Genomic DNA, 14,884 nt, shown 5'->3' on the forward strand with positions numbered 1-14,884 from the left:
GGAGAGCCGCAGCCTGTGCCCCTGGGAAACTTCACAGTTGCTGGAAAACTCAAGGTGGTTCACAAAGTGAAATCCTTCCTGAGAACCTCAGCCCCTCAGCCTGGGCCAGGGGATCTTCAGGTTTTGGGGGCTGCACTTTACCCTCGTGATATGAGGGGGCAAGAAATGGCCTGAGTTCCAACATGGAGCTTGGCCCCCTCAGTCTGTACTATTGGTCATCTCCCTGCAAGATGGTCAGTTGACAAGATCCTGTTGGCTTCTCCCACCAAGAAGCAGGGGATGGGCGGGCGCCCTGGACGGGGGAGGCCTGCGGCCACACAGCCACCAAGAAACAGCCCAATCCGAATGCCGGCCAGGCGTCGGCAGCCCCTAAGGGGGTCAGTTCTGGGCAGACCCGGCAGGAGTCCAGCTGAGAAGGGTGATGTCATCACAGATCTGTCGCCAGAGCGTCATGCTTTTGAAGAAAACAAGGAATTTGCGTCTGGCTGGTAGAGACCTATCGTGATCTGCATCCTGGGGGGAGAGCCCCGGCCAGGCAGACAGAGTCCCCAGCCGCATGGGGACGCAGACGGCAGGCTACGTCACAAGGCTGAGCCACTCTACCTCGTAAACCAAAAGGCGTTGGATCGCTCTTTACTTCATGTCGCTTAGCTTTTTTGCCAGGACTGGTAGGAGAAGCTGCGGAAGAAGGAAGAGGCAAAAACAGACAGGAGAGTGAGGGGCTGCAAGCAGGGCGTGGGAGGTGTGTGGAGCAGTGTTCACAAGGGACAGAACGCCACCGCCAGCAGGCCGGTTCCCACTGCTGCCAAGTGGCTTCCTGTGCACAAGACTAAGCTGGCCACAGGGCCCCGCGGGTGACGGGAGTGGCCCCGGGAACGGGGAGGGGGGGAGAGGAGACCCAGCTCGGGCCGACGGTGGCAATCGTACCCTCACTTCAGCAGGCTACAGGTGGTCGCGGGTTCTCAACTCTGCATAAAAGTGTGTAGTGTATGCACTTTCCATGCTTGGCAAAGTACACGGCACCAGAGCGCTTCTCTCCTTTTTTAAAAAAAGTTTGATTGTGGCGCCTGGGTGGCTCAGTTGGCCAAGCGTCCGACTTCGGCTCAGGTCATGATCTCACGGTTCGTGAGTTTGAGCCCTGCGTCGGGCTCTGTGATGACAGCTCAGATCCTGGAGCCTGCTTTGGATTCTGTGTCTCCCTCTCTCCCTGCCCCTCCCCACTGGCACTCTGTCTCTGTCTCCCTCTCTCTCTCTTAATAAATAAACGTGAAAAAAATATTTTAAAAATAAAAAGTTTGAGGCCAACTTAAAAGTATTTTGTAAGTTGAAACAAACAAACAAAAAACCCTCTAATTTTCTGGATGAGTGAAAAGAATCCTCGACTCGTAAACACTGGCTTTTAGCATCGGGCGGGTGGTCCTGTAACGACCCGGCCGGAGCTCCAGGCTCCGTGGGCTCATCTGTGTCCTTCCCCCCACACGCTTCACCACCGAGGAGCCTTTCAAGGCAGATAAGCTTTCCGAGGTTCCCACCCAGCGGATTCCTTATGTGGCCTGTGTGCTAGTGAGCGCCCCAGGGCCCGCCAACGTCAGTCCCGGGCAGGACAGAGCAGGATGGGGTGGGGGTTCAGGAGAAGGTGCACCAAAAAAGCAAAAGACGAGTGCAGTTTGCGAGCAAGGTTTGCCAGAGAAGCCTGCCTCCTCCTTTGCAAACAAAAGGCCCCCAGTGAGAGGCCCCTGGCCATGTGTGGGACAGACACGCCAGTGCCAGGGAAGAGAACGGGTCAGTGGGCAAAGCTTCTGAATGGCTGCACGTGGTGACGATGGCGGCAGCCGCCCCTGTCGGGCCATCCACACGAATGATCACCACACGAACAAGAAGCGTGCCACCGGGGTGAGCGGCACGTCCGGGGCGTGGGTCTGAGGCAGGCGCCTTTTACCTTTCTGACCTGTGAGGGCAGCAAGGCCCGGCAGAGCAAAGCGCGTTTTGGAAAGTGCGGAGCTCTCTGAGGTAGAGCTCAGGGCTGTGTCATCTCTGAAGGAAGACAGAGGGACGGAGTGGGGGTGCTCGGGGACACACGCCAGCCCACACGGGCTCTCCTCTGAGAGGTGTGCACGCCCTGGACGCGCCTGCTCACTCGGGGACAGCCGTGACGGGGCTGCGCCGCAGAGACACCCACCTCTGCCCTTCTCGGGGGGCTTCGGCAACGGTGTGGAGCTCACGTATCCTTCCAGGCTTAGGGGGTCGGTTTTTCTTTCCTCCAGCTTTTTGATGTTTCTTGTGTTCCCTTTCGAGGGACTAATGAAAAAAGGAGGAGGACGTGGCCTGGTTAGTTTTCCAGCCTCCCTGAGGATCCGAGGCAGAGACCCTGGGCCCCATCCTGCCCTCCACGCACTTCCGGGTTAACCGGGCAGAACTGAATGAGAACAAATCCACCTGCTTCCTGTTACGTAGGAGATGGTTGCTGACTTTTTGACTTGCAGGGATGGGGGGGGGGTGGCCTTTTTCTTTTCAAACTATTGTTCTATGCATTATTTACTTAGCCCCCATCCTGTCCCACGAGTGACCAGATGTGCTTATATAAGAAACAGAAAAATAAAGCTGCGAATGAATACGGTAACAAAGTAAGGCTAAGGGCAGAAAAGGTCCTGTGAAGCCAGCCTCAGGGCTGGCACCCGAAACGTGCGTGTCTATCAACTGTGAGCCGCGGGCGTGGCTCTGCGCCTCGGCACCTGACAGGCCCTGTCTGAAGCGCGACCGTCATGGAAACCTGGCAGCTAACAGTCACCTGTGCCAGCAGCACCCAGGGGTGGGGCCGGAGACACCGTCCCCGAAGCTGGCCCGCAGGGATGGACCCCCGAGCACGTAATGCCAGAGGACAAGCCGTCCCGGGGGCTTGGAGCAAATTCCCAGTGAGGAGGTTCAGGGAAGGGGCCGTGTGTACCCAGTGGCGCATGCAGAGGCAGGCTCTGGGACAGGCTCCCATGGTCCCGAGCGGAGGTGGCTCCCTCACCTGGTGCTGGGCGGCGTGGGCAGAGGAAGGCTCTGGGACTGTTCCAGCGCTCGGTGCTGGCTGGCTTCTGCGGGAAGGAACACACAGACCCTGTGCTGCACGACCGCACCTCCAACAACAGCCAACAATCTGGGAGTTGCTTTGGACATGTGTGGGAATGCGCCCGGAGCAGAGCGGAGCCGCTGGCGGCCCAGACCTCTTACCTCTGCAAGCCTGCAGCTGGCTGGTCAGCACCTTGCGGATCTCACTCACCCAGGCTGCTTTAATCTCCGCCGTCGGTGCCTGTGCCCCAGGGGGAAAGCCAGGAGGTAAGGGTGCATGTTCCCTGAAGATGCCGCTTTGCTTTTACCCTGGTAGCTTCTGAGGATGACCGTGGGGACTGATAACAAGAGCTCTGCCCAGAAGGAAGGAGAAATGGTCCCTTTGCCTTGGGACCGCCTCATGGGCATGACAGGAAGGGTCTGTGGGCCACACAGGCAGCGGGCTGTGACCGCCTGGCCACCAGCTTTGCGCCCTCGCTGGTGCCTGACTTGGTGGAAACCCTGGGGCACAGACCACCCTTTGAGAGCACCTTCCTCTGGGAAGTGGCCCAGGGTGTTGTGTTAGGTGACATGTCTGACAGGAGTCCGAGACCCTGAAGTAGACTCTAACTCTCAGGGCCAGAGAGGGGAGCAGGCCGCCGTCTCGCCTCGGTGCAGTGTGTGAGGCCTGTGGGAGTGACGGGCGGGCAGCTGGACTCTGGAGAAGCAGGCCGGCCACTGTTCTGGCAGCTTCTGGGGCTGGTGCCTGAGCCCATGCCGAGCAGACCCATGTCATCGCCGTGGGCCTGGCAGTGCTGGTGTGCGTGGTGACAGCGCTCCGTGGCCACCACGTCCCGCCAGCATGCCTGGGTGTGAAGGGCGCCCCTTCACAGGGCGCTGGGCTCACCAGACTCAGGGGGCACTCATGGCCTCCCACCTCCGGCCCTCACCAGTGAGGCAGCCCGGTCACGTGTATAAGCATGGCCCAGGTGTGCCGTCCAGGCACATGCAAGCCCGTGCTCCCGGCCACGCCCTCGGAGCACCCTAACATTGGTTTCCTGTACTTCCTCCTGGGCCCAGTTCAGGGTAGCGACAGCCCAGGGCAATGCCCCTAAATGGCTTCTGGGTGATAAAGTCACACGGAAGAGTCTACACACACCAGCTCTTGCCACAGGCCTTTCTGACACGTGCCCAGCACCCGGCCCGGGGACACCAGCCCTACCTGTATGATGTACACCTCCTCCCGGGCGTTGTACCAGATCTCGAACTTTCTCACATCGCCCTTCACATTCTCGGTTATGCCTACTGCCGCCATCTGACAGCGCCAAGCAGGGAGACGGGCTCATGAGTGTGCAGGATGAGAGCCGGCCTCCCATCCCTGAAAGGTGTTGGTGGGTTCCCGAAGCAACGGAAGCGGTTTTGGGGTGGGGGCTGAGGACGCCCGGGGTCCCAGACTCCCACACCCAGAGATAAGAGTGGCCCGTGCCTGAAGTGGGCATCGTGGCCGAGGCTGCGGGGACTGAGGCTCACTCACGTTCAGGGACTGCTTGTAGCTGTAGGAAGGGGCCTTCTCGTAGCCCTCCCCGTTTTCCTCCCTCTTCTTGCAGAAGAGCACGGCCTTCTCGTGCAGGAAGAGGTGCCGCTGCATGGGCTTGAATCTGGCCAGGTCCTTCACCTTCGTGTGGCCCTTCTTGTGGTCTGTCCACACGCTGAAGGAGCCTTGCATCAGCAGCCTCCCCAGGTCACTCAGGTTCCCCTAAGCCCAGGACAAAGTGGGGCCTTATGTGCACGTCGTCAAACGGAAGCAGGCCGCCTGGGCGGTGGGGGGTGGGTGGGCTGTGTCCCGTAGACCACTGTTATGTAATGCTTGGGGAAAAGCAGAACTGGGGAGACAGGAGCCGGGGGTGGTCGGGGGCCAGGGAGGGTGAACAGGCAGAGCACAGGGGCTTTCCAGCAGGGAGACGGGCCTCACACCCTGTCTAAACCCACAGGATGCACACGCTGGACTCTGGGTGGTGAGGACGTGCCAGCAGAGGACCATCCGCTAGGACAAAGGTCCCATCTGCTGGGTGTGGGAGGATGTGTGTGTGGGTGTGGGGCATGCAGGTGCAGGGATGTGTGGGTGCGGGTGCAGGGGTGCGTGGGTGTAGGGGTGTGTGCGTGCGGGTGCAAGGGGGTGTGGGTGTGGGTGTGGGTGCATGAGGGTGCGGGTGCAGGGGGGTGTGGGTGCGGGTGCAGGGGAGTGCTGGTGCAGGGGTGTGTGGGTGCAGGGGCGTGTGGGTGTGGGTGCAGGGGGGTGCAGGTGTGGGTGCAGGGGCGTGCGGGTGCGAGTGCAGGGACGTGTGGGTGCACAGGCATGTGGGTATAGGGGCATGTGGGTGCGGGTGTGGGGGGGTGTGGGTGTGGGTGCATGGGCATGTGGGTGCAGGGGGGTGCAGGGGGGTGCGGGTGCAGGGGAGTGTGGGTGCAGGTGCAGGGGGGTATGGGTATGGGTGCAGAGGCATGTGGGTGTAGGTGCAGGGGTGTGTGGGTGCAGGGGCATGTGGGTGTGGGTGCAGGGGGATGTGGGTGCAGGTGCAGGGGCGTGTGGGTGCGGGTGTGGGAGGTGTGGGTGCACGAGGGTGTTGGTGCAGGGGGGTGTGGGTGCGGGTGCAGGGACGTGTGGGTGCGGGAGGTGTGAAGGCTCCCATGTCCCTGTGCGCCAGGGCACGCCCCAGCGTATGCAGGTGATACACCCGCACACGGATGTCCCCAGGCACAGCTCTGCGAGGACGGTGGGTGGACCGTCACCAGGCTCCTCAGCGGACGGGGAGGCCCTTACGTCATAGCCGGTGATGGCGATCAGGTGCATGGAGTCGTTCACGGCCTTGAGGATGCCCAGGATGGAGCTCAGTGCCTCCTGCAGGTCCTCAGCCCCCTCGCAGCTCTTGCTGTATTTGAGCATCTCCTGGGGGACGAGGCCGTGTTCACACACCCGCGGGGCACTGGACGCTCTGCTCCGCTCTGCGTGCCCATGCTTGGACCCTCAGGACATGCAGCGTGGCTCCCTGCACAGCTGGCACCGCGGACAAGGCCGCTCGTGGTGGGTCTGCCTGGGGCGCGGGCCTCAGACCAGCTCAGGAAGCCACCCCCAGGCCTGCCGCCCCGTGCCTCACTCCCACAGTCCTGCCTGACGCTGCACACAGGGATGCCTCCCGAGCCAGGCGGCCAGGCCTGGATGGGGCGAGGCCCCTTGTGCAGCTCCCGCCTTCCCACTCCTAGACCTGGGTACTCTTTTGTCTCCAACCTGGCACCCCCAAACATGGGACGGCTGAAGGCATGCCCTTCACGTCCACCGGGTTGCGCACCGGGGCCGGCCTTGCAGGGAGGACTGTGTGTGAGCGCACGGCCCAGGGCGAGTGGCGAGTGTGCTCCACGAGTCTGCCCATCTGGTCACCTCTGTGCTCCCCGCCCCCCCCAATGATGGCCGGCGGACAGTGAGCCCTCCACACAGGTCTGTGAAGAGACAGGGCCCTGGCAGGGGTGCGGGGCTGGGAGGGCGCAGCAGGGGCGGCAGGCGGCTGCGGGCACGTCACCTTGAGCAGCAGCTGGTACTTGGTGATTCTCTGCACTGGCTTCAGCAGGTAGGAGTCGAGACTCAGCTTGTGGTCCAGCTTCCTCTGGCATTCCTGCAAGTCCCAGAAACCTCTTTACAGGGTCCTCTTGTTCCCTGTGTGACAGTCAGCTAATGAGGAGACAGCACTCTTCACTAGGAGGGTCCCCAGACACACCTGGAAAAACGGGCAGTCGGAGCACTGTCTCCACAGGCTCTCAGAGCGAGGCTTGTTCTGGCAATACTTCTCGTAGATCTGGAACTCTTCCATCTGAGCCGGGGACAGAGTGCACGTCACAGAGTGCCTCGGGGTGCGATTTGACAGCCCTGCACCGCGTGCACCTCCTCCACCACAGACACTGCGTCCTTCATTGTGGGGCAGCTGTGAAACGGCTCCCCCAGGGACCGCTGCTCAGGGCTGCGCTAGTCCTGAGACGCCTTTCACACAGGTTAGCACCACGCGGCTGGCTCTGTGCCGTGAGGATAACAGACTTAAAGTGTGCGCAAACTTTCCAGGGAAAGAACACGCAGGGCTCGTGCGCAGACCTGCGTGTGCACCAGGACCGTCTGCGGGTTTGTTACGACAGAGCCGCACTTCAGGTTCTGCTTCAGCAGCTGCAGCCGGGACCTGAGAACCTGCATTCCCCATAAGATCCCGGGATGCTGGTGCTGTCGGCCAGGGGGCCTCCTTTGAGAACCACTGACCTGCAGTGTGAAGGAACCCTCCACCCCAATTCTCAAACAGCACCCAGAAGCGTCCCCAGTGAGCAGGCAGGGTAGAAGGACAAATGTGGCCCCTTCTCCTTCCTTCTGCCCGATGGCCCTATTTCATGGTGATGCGTCTCAGCCTCCATCTCATTTTGTGAAAATGGCTTCACTTTCGCTACATTTTCCACACTGCTCAGCGAGCAGTGTGTGAAGCTGGCCTGAGAAGATGCCCTGTCATCTCCCACTGCTTCTCCCTGCCTGGAAGAGGGGCCGTCTGCAGTTTCAAAGGGAGAAAGATAAGGGGACCCGTCCCACACCTGCTAGTATGGGGGTGGGCGGAGAGGGGTGACCAGGGGAAGACCAGACATGACACTAATACCACCTCAAGACAAGTTCAGCTCTAACGTGTACAGGCAAGACAGACACTTTATAAATCTGCCATTTCGAAATGCTGATGTTTTATACTTTTTCCCTTTTTTGAACTTTTTGGACTTGAGAAAAAATATACTTTTGGCCCTTCCAGAAAGTATCACATCCTCTTAGGCAAACCAGGAACAGAGTGAAACTTTGTCATTTCAGTTGGTTAGAAGGACACTGTGATAGGGTTTAAACTCATTATTGGGGAGCCTGGGTGGCTCAGTCGGTTAAGCGTCCGACTTCAGCTCAGGTCATGACACATGGTTTGTGAGTTCAAGCCCCGCGTTGGGCTCTGTGCTGACAACTCAGAGCCTGGAGCCTGCTTCTGATTCTGTGTCTCCCTCCCTCTCTGCCCCTCTCCGCCCCCCATACTCTTTCTCAAAACAAAACAAAAACACATTAAAGTCATTATTATTTTAACAACTAAGGCACCATCAAGCACATGTTGAAACAGCACATACCCGTTCCAGAAAACACCTTCCAACCAGCTCTGGGCAGTCAGTGTAGTTTTCCAGCTCCCTCAGGAATATTCTAGACAAAGAAAGTTTGCATTAGGTCATGCGATGAGCAACCCAAAGGAGACACTTCCTATAACAAATCAACAGATACTATTTTCCTGATGACTTTTATTTCTAAGTCTGGATAGTCTGCAGCCCACACGGGTCACTCCTGGGTCCTGGCTGAAGCAAACTCTCAGGTTTAAGCACTCTGGCCCCTTCGTGGGTCCCTTCATGTTTCTGACATTGGTGTTCACACAGAGCTTGGGACAGCTCCTTTTCAACAGACAGAAAGGCGTGAGGCCCAGCTGTGAAAGCCCTGCCCACACCCAGGTAGCTCTGCCCCAGGGACACTCCCAGATGCCCAGCCGGAGCCTGCGGTGAATCTGCTGGGAGGGAGAGCTCCCTGGGGTCAGTTCACAACACTAGCACCGTGGCTTAGAGCCACTAGGGACACAGGGCGGAGGCTGGGGTGAGCCAAGGACACTGAGGGACCAGGCCACCTGACGTGTGCCTCCGTTGTGGAAAGGGGTGGGGTCCAGAGGGCCCGGATGCAGACCAGTGCCTCCTCTGTGAACCAGTGGGTGAGAGACACTAGCGACCGAGGGGCGAAAGCACGTGGTCAGACACAAGAAGCCCAGAGGAGGGCAGGGCCCGTGCCGTCTGTGTGACTGCCCCCTCCCCATGCACCCTGCATCCACCTCCTCACGTCCTGCCCCACAAGCTCCCACAAACTGCAGTGAGGAGCCCGGGATGAACAGCCACAGAAGGACCACTGTTCTGCCCCCGGAGCCACGGCAGCCACAGACAGCGCTCACAAGGGGAGAAGGGCAGGATGGGGATGTCTGCCGTTGCCTCCTTTTCAAGAACAGGCTTGGGAACGAAATGCACCTGGCTGGGCAGTGTGGCCTCGGGGTTGCCCCAAAGGGCCCAACGCTCATGCCAAGCAGACCGGCCCCTGCTGGCCGGCGGGAGTGGGCCAGCAGCTCCTGCGTCCTCCAAGCACCGGGCATCCGACATCTCCGGGCTGGCAGGTGGGCCGCGGGAACCAGCCTGGGGGCGCCGTGCACCCGAGCCCACTGGTTCCTGCTCACCGCAGGGGCCTGCTCTAGAGGCAGACCCTGCCCAGCAGGGGTGGGCAGGGGAGGGCCTGACCTGTTGTGAAAGTGGTAAATCTCTTCCATGTTTCCAAACAAAACGTCCTTCTTGTTTTGGAGGCCGGGTGAGACGAGGTGCGCCATCAGCGGGTTGTCCAGCTCGGCGGCATAGCCCTGCGTGGAGGGGAGGGGTCGGAACGCGGCCTCCATCACGTGCTTGGAGGGAGGCCCGCGGGGAGAGGATGCCTCTCAGGTTTTAGAAAGTGAATCCATCCATATTTATTCACCGGCCGTTTCTAGGACGACCACGAGGCAGCAAGTGCCAACCAACGTGCGTGAGCTACAAACAGCACCATCTGTTTTGGGTGGGGGGGGATCTGTCCTTCTGCTTTTTAACTTCGAGGATTCACGTAACTTGTATGAAGGAGAGAAATCTTGGGGGTACTCCTTGATGACTCATTTCAATGTCTACACCCCTGTAACCACCACCCAGACCCAAATCCAGAACATTCCAGTGCCCAGAAGCCCCCTGCCCTGCTGGCAACAGTTCCCCGGGGCCTCCACTCTGCCTCCACCCAGACCCAGACGGTTCAGCTCTTCCTGCAATGGAGTCACACGCAGCCTCCCGCTCCCGCCACACTCCTGGGGTCAGCCACGTGCTGCTGGAGCGGGTCCCTGAGCCACGTACCTCAATCTCCTTGTCCCCGCTCCCGCCAGTGGGGCCGTGCGAGTAAAGCCGCCACCATCCTCTCACCCTTGCTGCATGGGGCGGGCGGGCCTACGGGCCCCGGGGCTCCCTGGCCATCCCCCCACCCCTGCAGACTCACCTCCAGGACACAGAGCAGCTCTTCCACGTACACCCGTTCCGTGTCCAAGAGCTCATTCATCACATGCCTGTGAGTGGGGCACAGACAGCGGAGAAAGCATTAGAGCAGGAAGGGCACAGAGAGAAGATGCTCGGAGCAGGGATGGTGGGAGAAGAGAGAGGGCGCCAGCACATGGGTGCAGCCCACTGAGGAGCCGTGGCTACGCGCCTGTCTCTGTGGAATCAGTCTTGTCACCTACGGCTTGAGAAAGGGGGACACGAGCCATTTCAAGTCACCAGAGTCCTGCCTGAGGGTCCAGGGACAACAGGCTTTTCTAGGAGAAACCGGATCAGTCCTGGTCCCAGAAGTGGACCGTACATCTGTCCACAGCGTGGCGCACGTGTGTCCACGCCAGGACGCCAGCTTTGGGGTAGAAGCTGACTATCCACCAGCTCTGGCTTGTTTGCACTCTGATTCTCTGCGGCCAAAGGCGGAGATCTGACAGGGTCGCACCTGCCGTGTCTGGACCAGAGCCGCTCACCTCCGCAAGATGGCCAGGCTCTCCTCCTCGTCGCCTGTGGAGCTGCCGCGGCCCTGCCGGCTCTCAGTCACTTCGCTCTGGGGAAAGACGAGCACACAGCGCATTGAGCATTCAGATGCCAGAAGGTGCAGCCTGGCGTCCTGACTTCAAGGAGCCCCACCTCATTCCCCGTCTGGGGAGGAATCTGAGGTCCCACAGGACAGGCAGGGCAGGAGGAGCCCGGTGGTGCTGGACCGCGATGGCGGGCAGCTGTTGTGGGGGCAGCATGGACTGTGGCCTCACCTTGGCCCTCCTGTAGGGCCCTCTCCGGAGCATGCTGCCCTCAGGACTGTTCTCAGAGCCTCTCCGGCTGCCTGGTTTGGAAAGAAGTGGGGAAGGAAGACGTGGCTTCATACCTTACTGCCTGGAGAGGAAGGACTGGACCTGGGAGCACCTGGGGTTACTTTGAACTTTCAGAGAGAAAAGAAGCAAGTCCCCTGGAGAAGGGTGAGGAAAGCAGAGAAACATGGAGAAAGAGGAGAGCAGGTGGGAGACAGGTGAGCAGGAAGATGGCCGGCCGCACAGGCTAGCATGGAGTCCGTGAGCACGAGGGACCCGGACACCACCGGGCCAGGGGCCAGGGTCCCCTCTGATGGGTGCCACATGCTGCAGCAGGTGGCGGGAGGGGGCCGGCTCTCCACAGTCTCACCAACTTGCGGCCCACTTGCCAAAGCCCCGAAGAGGACGGCGGGCAGGTGCCGCTGCAGGAGGGGCTCCAAGGAGCCCATGAGGGGCTGTTGCCTCGGGGGCTTTGGGCTGTGGTCAGAGATGCTGAAGGAGAACCATTTTGGCAACAGTACTGAGGACAGATGGGCTGGGGCAGAGACCGGAATGCTAACCAGGGAAAAGTCCCTGGACAGCCAGTGAATGTCCTAGTCCACAGGCCACCCCCTCTCTGCCCCAACCACTCGGCACACACTGGCCCTGTGCCGATAAAAGTTCATTTACAAACTGGGCGAGGGCCCGCCGTGGACGGGAGGGGTGGTGGCTGTGCACACCTGGGGAGGGGCAGGGTGACTTTGTGAGTGCCTCTGGCCGGGGGGCCACCGGCTGCACGGGCCGCGTCTGCTTGGCCGCCAGCTTCTTCAGGCTGGCCTGTCTCCGGTGGAACATCTCCTCCGTGCCCTCCTGCTTCTGGTAGACCTTCTGCACATGCTCCTGAAGGGACACGTGTGTGGGCTCGTGAGCCAGCGATGCCAGCAAAGTGAGAGGCCTGGCCTCCTTAGAGGCTGGGCTGTAGTGTCACAGCCAGCCGCCAGGGCGCAACCCTGCACTCCCCCCACCCCCACCCCCGCCGCAGGAGGGAGGGGTGGGACCCCGTGGAATGCAGGACCTGGAGCTTTGAGGAGAGTCAGCTGGAAGGGAGGGAGGGACACGTGGCCCCCACACGTTCCCTGCGGGAAGGGTGTGACCCTGTGGGCGCCCTGGGGGTGTGGGCAGCTGGCTGGGCAGCAGTGGGGGCTGGGGTCGGCGCGATGTACAGGGGGGCACGCAGGAGGTGGGGTGCTGGGGAAACCAGGTGGGGGCGCTCCCAGTGGTGGTCTTGCAGAGAAAGACCCCAGGCACAGGAGGGCCGCCGGGTCACGGAATCCTGTGCTGAGGGGAAGCTGAGCCTCAAGACACCCAGGGTCCCAGAAGAGCTCATGGTGGCCGCCCCTGCCCCCACCACGAGCATGGGCCCCACTTACCATCAGGTCTGTGGTGAGGACGGGTTCATAGTCCTGGTAGATTCTGTCGAGCTCCTGGATCTTGTTTTCTGCGCCAGTCTCCAGAAACTTCTCAATTTCCTGGAGGGCCGCCTCAGCACCCTCCTGGGACTGGCACTTGTCCACAGGCTGTGAGGCCAGCAGGTAGATTCCCTCATCACACCACTTCATGGACTGGACACGCCAAGCATGGCAGAGGGAGAGAGCGGGCCCGTCAGAGGCTGGGTCTTGGCGTGTGTGTTACGCGTGCTAGGCCGGGGCCCTCCGGTCCCACCAGCGGCTGCCACGATTCTGGGGATCTCTGCAACCCAGCTACACGGCGCCCCAAGGCTACGTGCATCATCCGGCCTGGACTCGTTCACACAGAGGACAGAGGGGCCAAGTGCAGAGAATTTCTGGTCCTCGGCAAGATCTATCAGCTGTGGCAAGTGAATTCTAGAAATGGGCATCTGTGACTGGCTGGGCCTTGAGACAGGCCCATGGACAGCAGGGCGTGGGGCCAGCTTCCAGCCAGTGACTGCGGTCCACATGGGAGGGGCAGGTGTGGGGAGGGGGACCCCGCGGGACCAGGAGGGCATGGGGAGGGGTCTCACCGCCTCCAGGAGGCTGTGCAGCTCCAGGGACTTGCTGAGCAGCCCCCTCCTCCTCTCGACCTCTGCCGCGAACTGGTTGCACAGGTGCTGGAGCTCATGGCACTTGGGGCGGATGGAGTCCACAGCGTAGTGCCTGCTGTCGATGAGCTTCTCACCCTCCAGGGCAAGTGCGAGGGCCCGCTCTACAGACACCTGCGTGGGAGCCACCCCAGGCACACGGCTCAGCTTGGGTTTGTTAGAGCAACAGGTGCGATTTCCTGGGTGGGATCCGTCAGGGTGGGAGTGAGAGCGGGAGGGGCTCTGTCCCTCCACCCGCGGACACCCCCCACCGGATGGCGAGATAGCCCCATTCCCCCGCTTTCCTAAGTGACCCTGGTGGTGCCCTGAGCACCCCCCGTAGGCTGTCTCCTGCCCACAATGGCCTACACCACCGTCCTTACGCTGGACTTCTCCTCGAAGCTGGTGAGGTCCTTCAGGAGATGCCCTGCGTGTGCCAGGCTGTTGCCCACATCCGTGAAGGTCGCTATCTTCTGGGCCAGCGCGTCTAAGGAGGCTTTGATCTGGAACACAGGAGGGGCAGGAGGCCCGGGCCCATGTCAGGTATGGAGGTCCTGCCTGAAGCAGGAGAGGAGGGAGGACAGAAGAGCCAGGTCCTTCCCGGGAAACCGGGCAGAGGGACATGCCCTCAGCATGACAAGGAGCCTCCATACAAGTCCTGCAGCCTAAGGACAGCTGTGACATCGGTGAGAACAAGAGTGTCCACCAGTCATAAAGCCGGTGCAAGACAGCAAAACCAACACACAACTGAACAAATACAAACACAACCAAAAAGCATCAGATAGAAACGGAAAGAACCAAGCCATCCCTGTTTGCACATGACCTACTCCGATATGTAGAAAATCCCCGAACTCTTAGAAAACCACTCCTGGAAAAAGTGAGATCAGCGAGGTTTCAGGAGACAAGATAGACATGTGAAAAGCACTTGTATTTCTACCTATGGTGATGAACACACGAACACCAAAATTTAAAACACCATTTACAATTGCTTAAGAATGAAATACTTAAGTGTAAATCAAACAGAACATGTACTGAAATGGTTTGCTGAAAACTGTACATCACTGATGAAAAAGCTCTAAGAAAATCTAAATGCAAGGTAAGACAGACCCACTGCATTCACTGATGGGGAGACTCGCTGTAGGAAAGATCTGACTCTCCCTAAAATACAGGTTTACCACAGTTCCTATCAAGACCCCAGCAGAGCTGCGCAGATATAGGCAAGATCTTACAACATAGATGCAGCCAACAGAGCAGAAGCAGAGCTAGGCCAATTCTGGGAGAGAACAGAAGGACTGTGCACTTGACTTCAAGACTCACCGCACAGCCATGGTCACCGAGACCGCGAGGTGCTGACAGATGGATGGGGTGCATGCCCAGAAACCCACCCAAACAGAACTGCCCAATGGCTTTCTGACATGATTTCTCTTCTCCCGTGGAGAAGAGACAGCCTTTTTGACAACCGCACCAGAGCCCCTGGACATCCCAAGATTAAAGACTGAACAATAGGGGTGCCTGTGCGGCTCAGTTGGTTAAGTGTCCAACTTTGGCTCAGGTCATGATCTCACGGTTCATGAGTTTGAGCCCCACGTCAGGCTCTGTGCTGACAGCTCAGAGCCTGGAGCCTGCTTCAGAATCTGTGATTCCCTCTCTCTCTGCCCCTCCCTTGCTCATACTCTGTCTCTCAAAAATAAATAAAAATGTTAAAAAAAAAAAACAAAAACAACTGAACCAGGACCTGATTCTCACCCTACACAAAAGTTAACTCAAAATGGATCACGGACTTACACGTAAAACTATA

The 14,884-nt window shown here is 59.6% G+C and overlaps 1 protein-coding gene across 13 annotated transcripts in view; it reads right to left on the reverse strand.

Moving 5' to 3' along the window:
- The window catches only part of MCF2L (MCF.2 cell line derived transforming sequence like), a 128,412-nt gene that overhangs the window by 5,228 nt on the left and 108,300 nt on the right, over positions 1-14,884 (reverse strand). For 10 of the 13 annotated variants that reach the window (XM_019443854.2, XM_019443849.2, XM_019443856.2 and 7 more), the window contains 18 exons: positions 13,470-13,589; positions 13,030-13,221; positions 12,419-12,610; positions 11,729-11,888; positions 10,974-11,044; positions 10,692-10,768; positions 10,172-10,238; positions 9,403-9,518; positions 8,212-8,281; positions 6,804-6,896; positions 6,609-6,701; positions 5,855-5,980; positions 4,568-4,789; positions 4,256-4,348; positions 3,217-3,295; positions 3,014-3,080; positions 2,180-2,298; positions 604-678 (listed from right to left, as the gene is read on the reverse strand). In XM_019443854.2, coding sequence (XP_019299399.2) covers positions 604-678; positions 2,180-2,298; positions 3,014-3,080; positions 3,217-3,295; positions 4,256-4,348; positions 4,568-4,789; positions 5,855-5,980; positions 6,609-6,701; positions 6,804-6,896; positions 8,212-8,281; positions 9,403-9,518; positions 10,172-10,238; positions 10,692-10,768; positions 10,974-11,044; positions 11,729-11,888; positions 12,419-12,610; positions 13,030-13,221; positions 13,470-13,589 — 2,032 coding nt within the window. Of the gene's footprint in view, positions 1-603; positions 679-1,939; positions 2,033-2,179; positions 2,299-3,013; positions 3,081-3,216; positions 3,296-4,255; positions 4,349-4,567; positions 4,790-5,854; positions 5,981-6,608; positions 6,702-6,803; positions 6,897-8,211; positions 8,282-9,402; positions 9,519-10,171; positions 10,239-10,691; positions 10,769-10,973; positions 11,045-11,728; positions 11,889-12,418; positions 12,611-13,029; positions 13,222-13,469; positions 13,590-14,884 lie in introns of all 13 variants that reach the window. The other 3 variants (XM_019443853.2, XM_019443858.2, XM_019443860.2) reach the window with 2 other exon arrangements.

The sequence above is a fragment of the Panthera pardus genome, unplaced genomic scaffold, assembly GCF_024362965.1.
Source record: "Panthera pardus isolate Hobbes unplaced genomic scaffold, ASM2436296v1 HiC_scaffold_1, whole genome shotgun sequence".
NCBI classification, from domain to species: domain Eukaryota; kingdom Metazoa; phylum Chordata; class Mammalia; order Carnivora; family Felidae; genus Panthera; species Panthera pardus.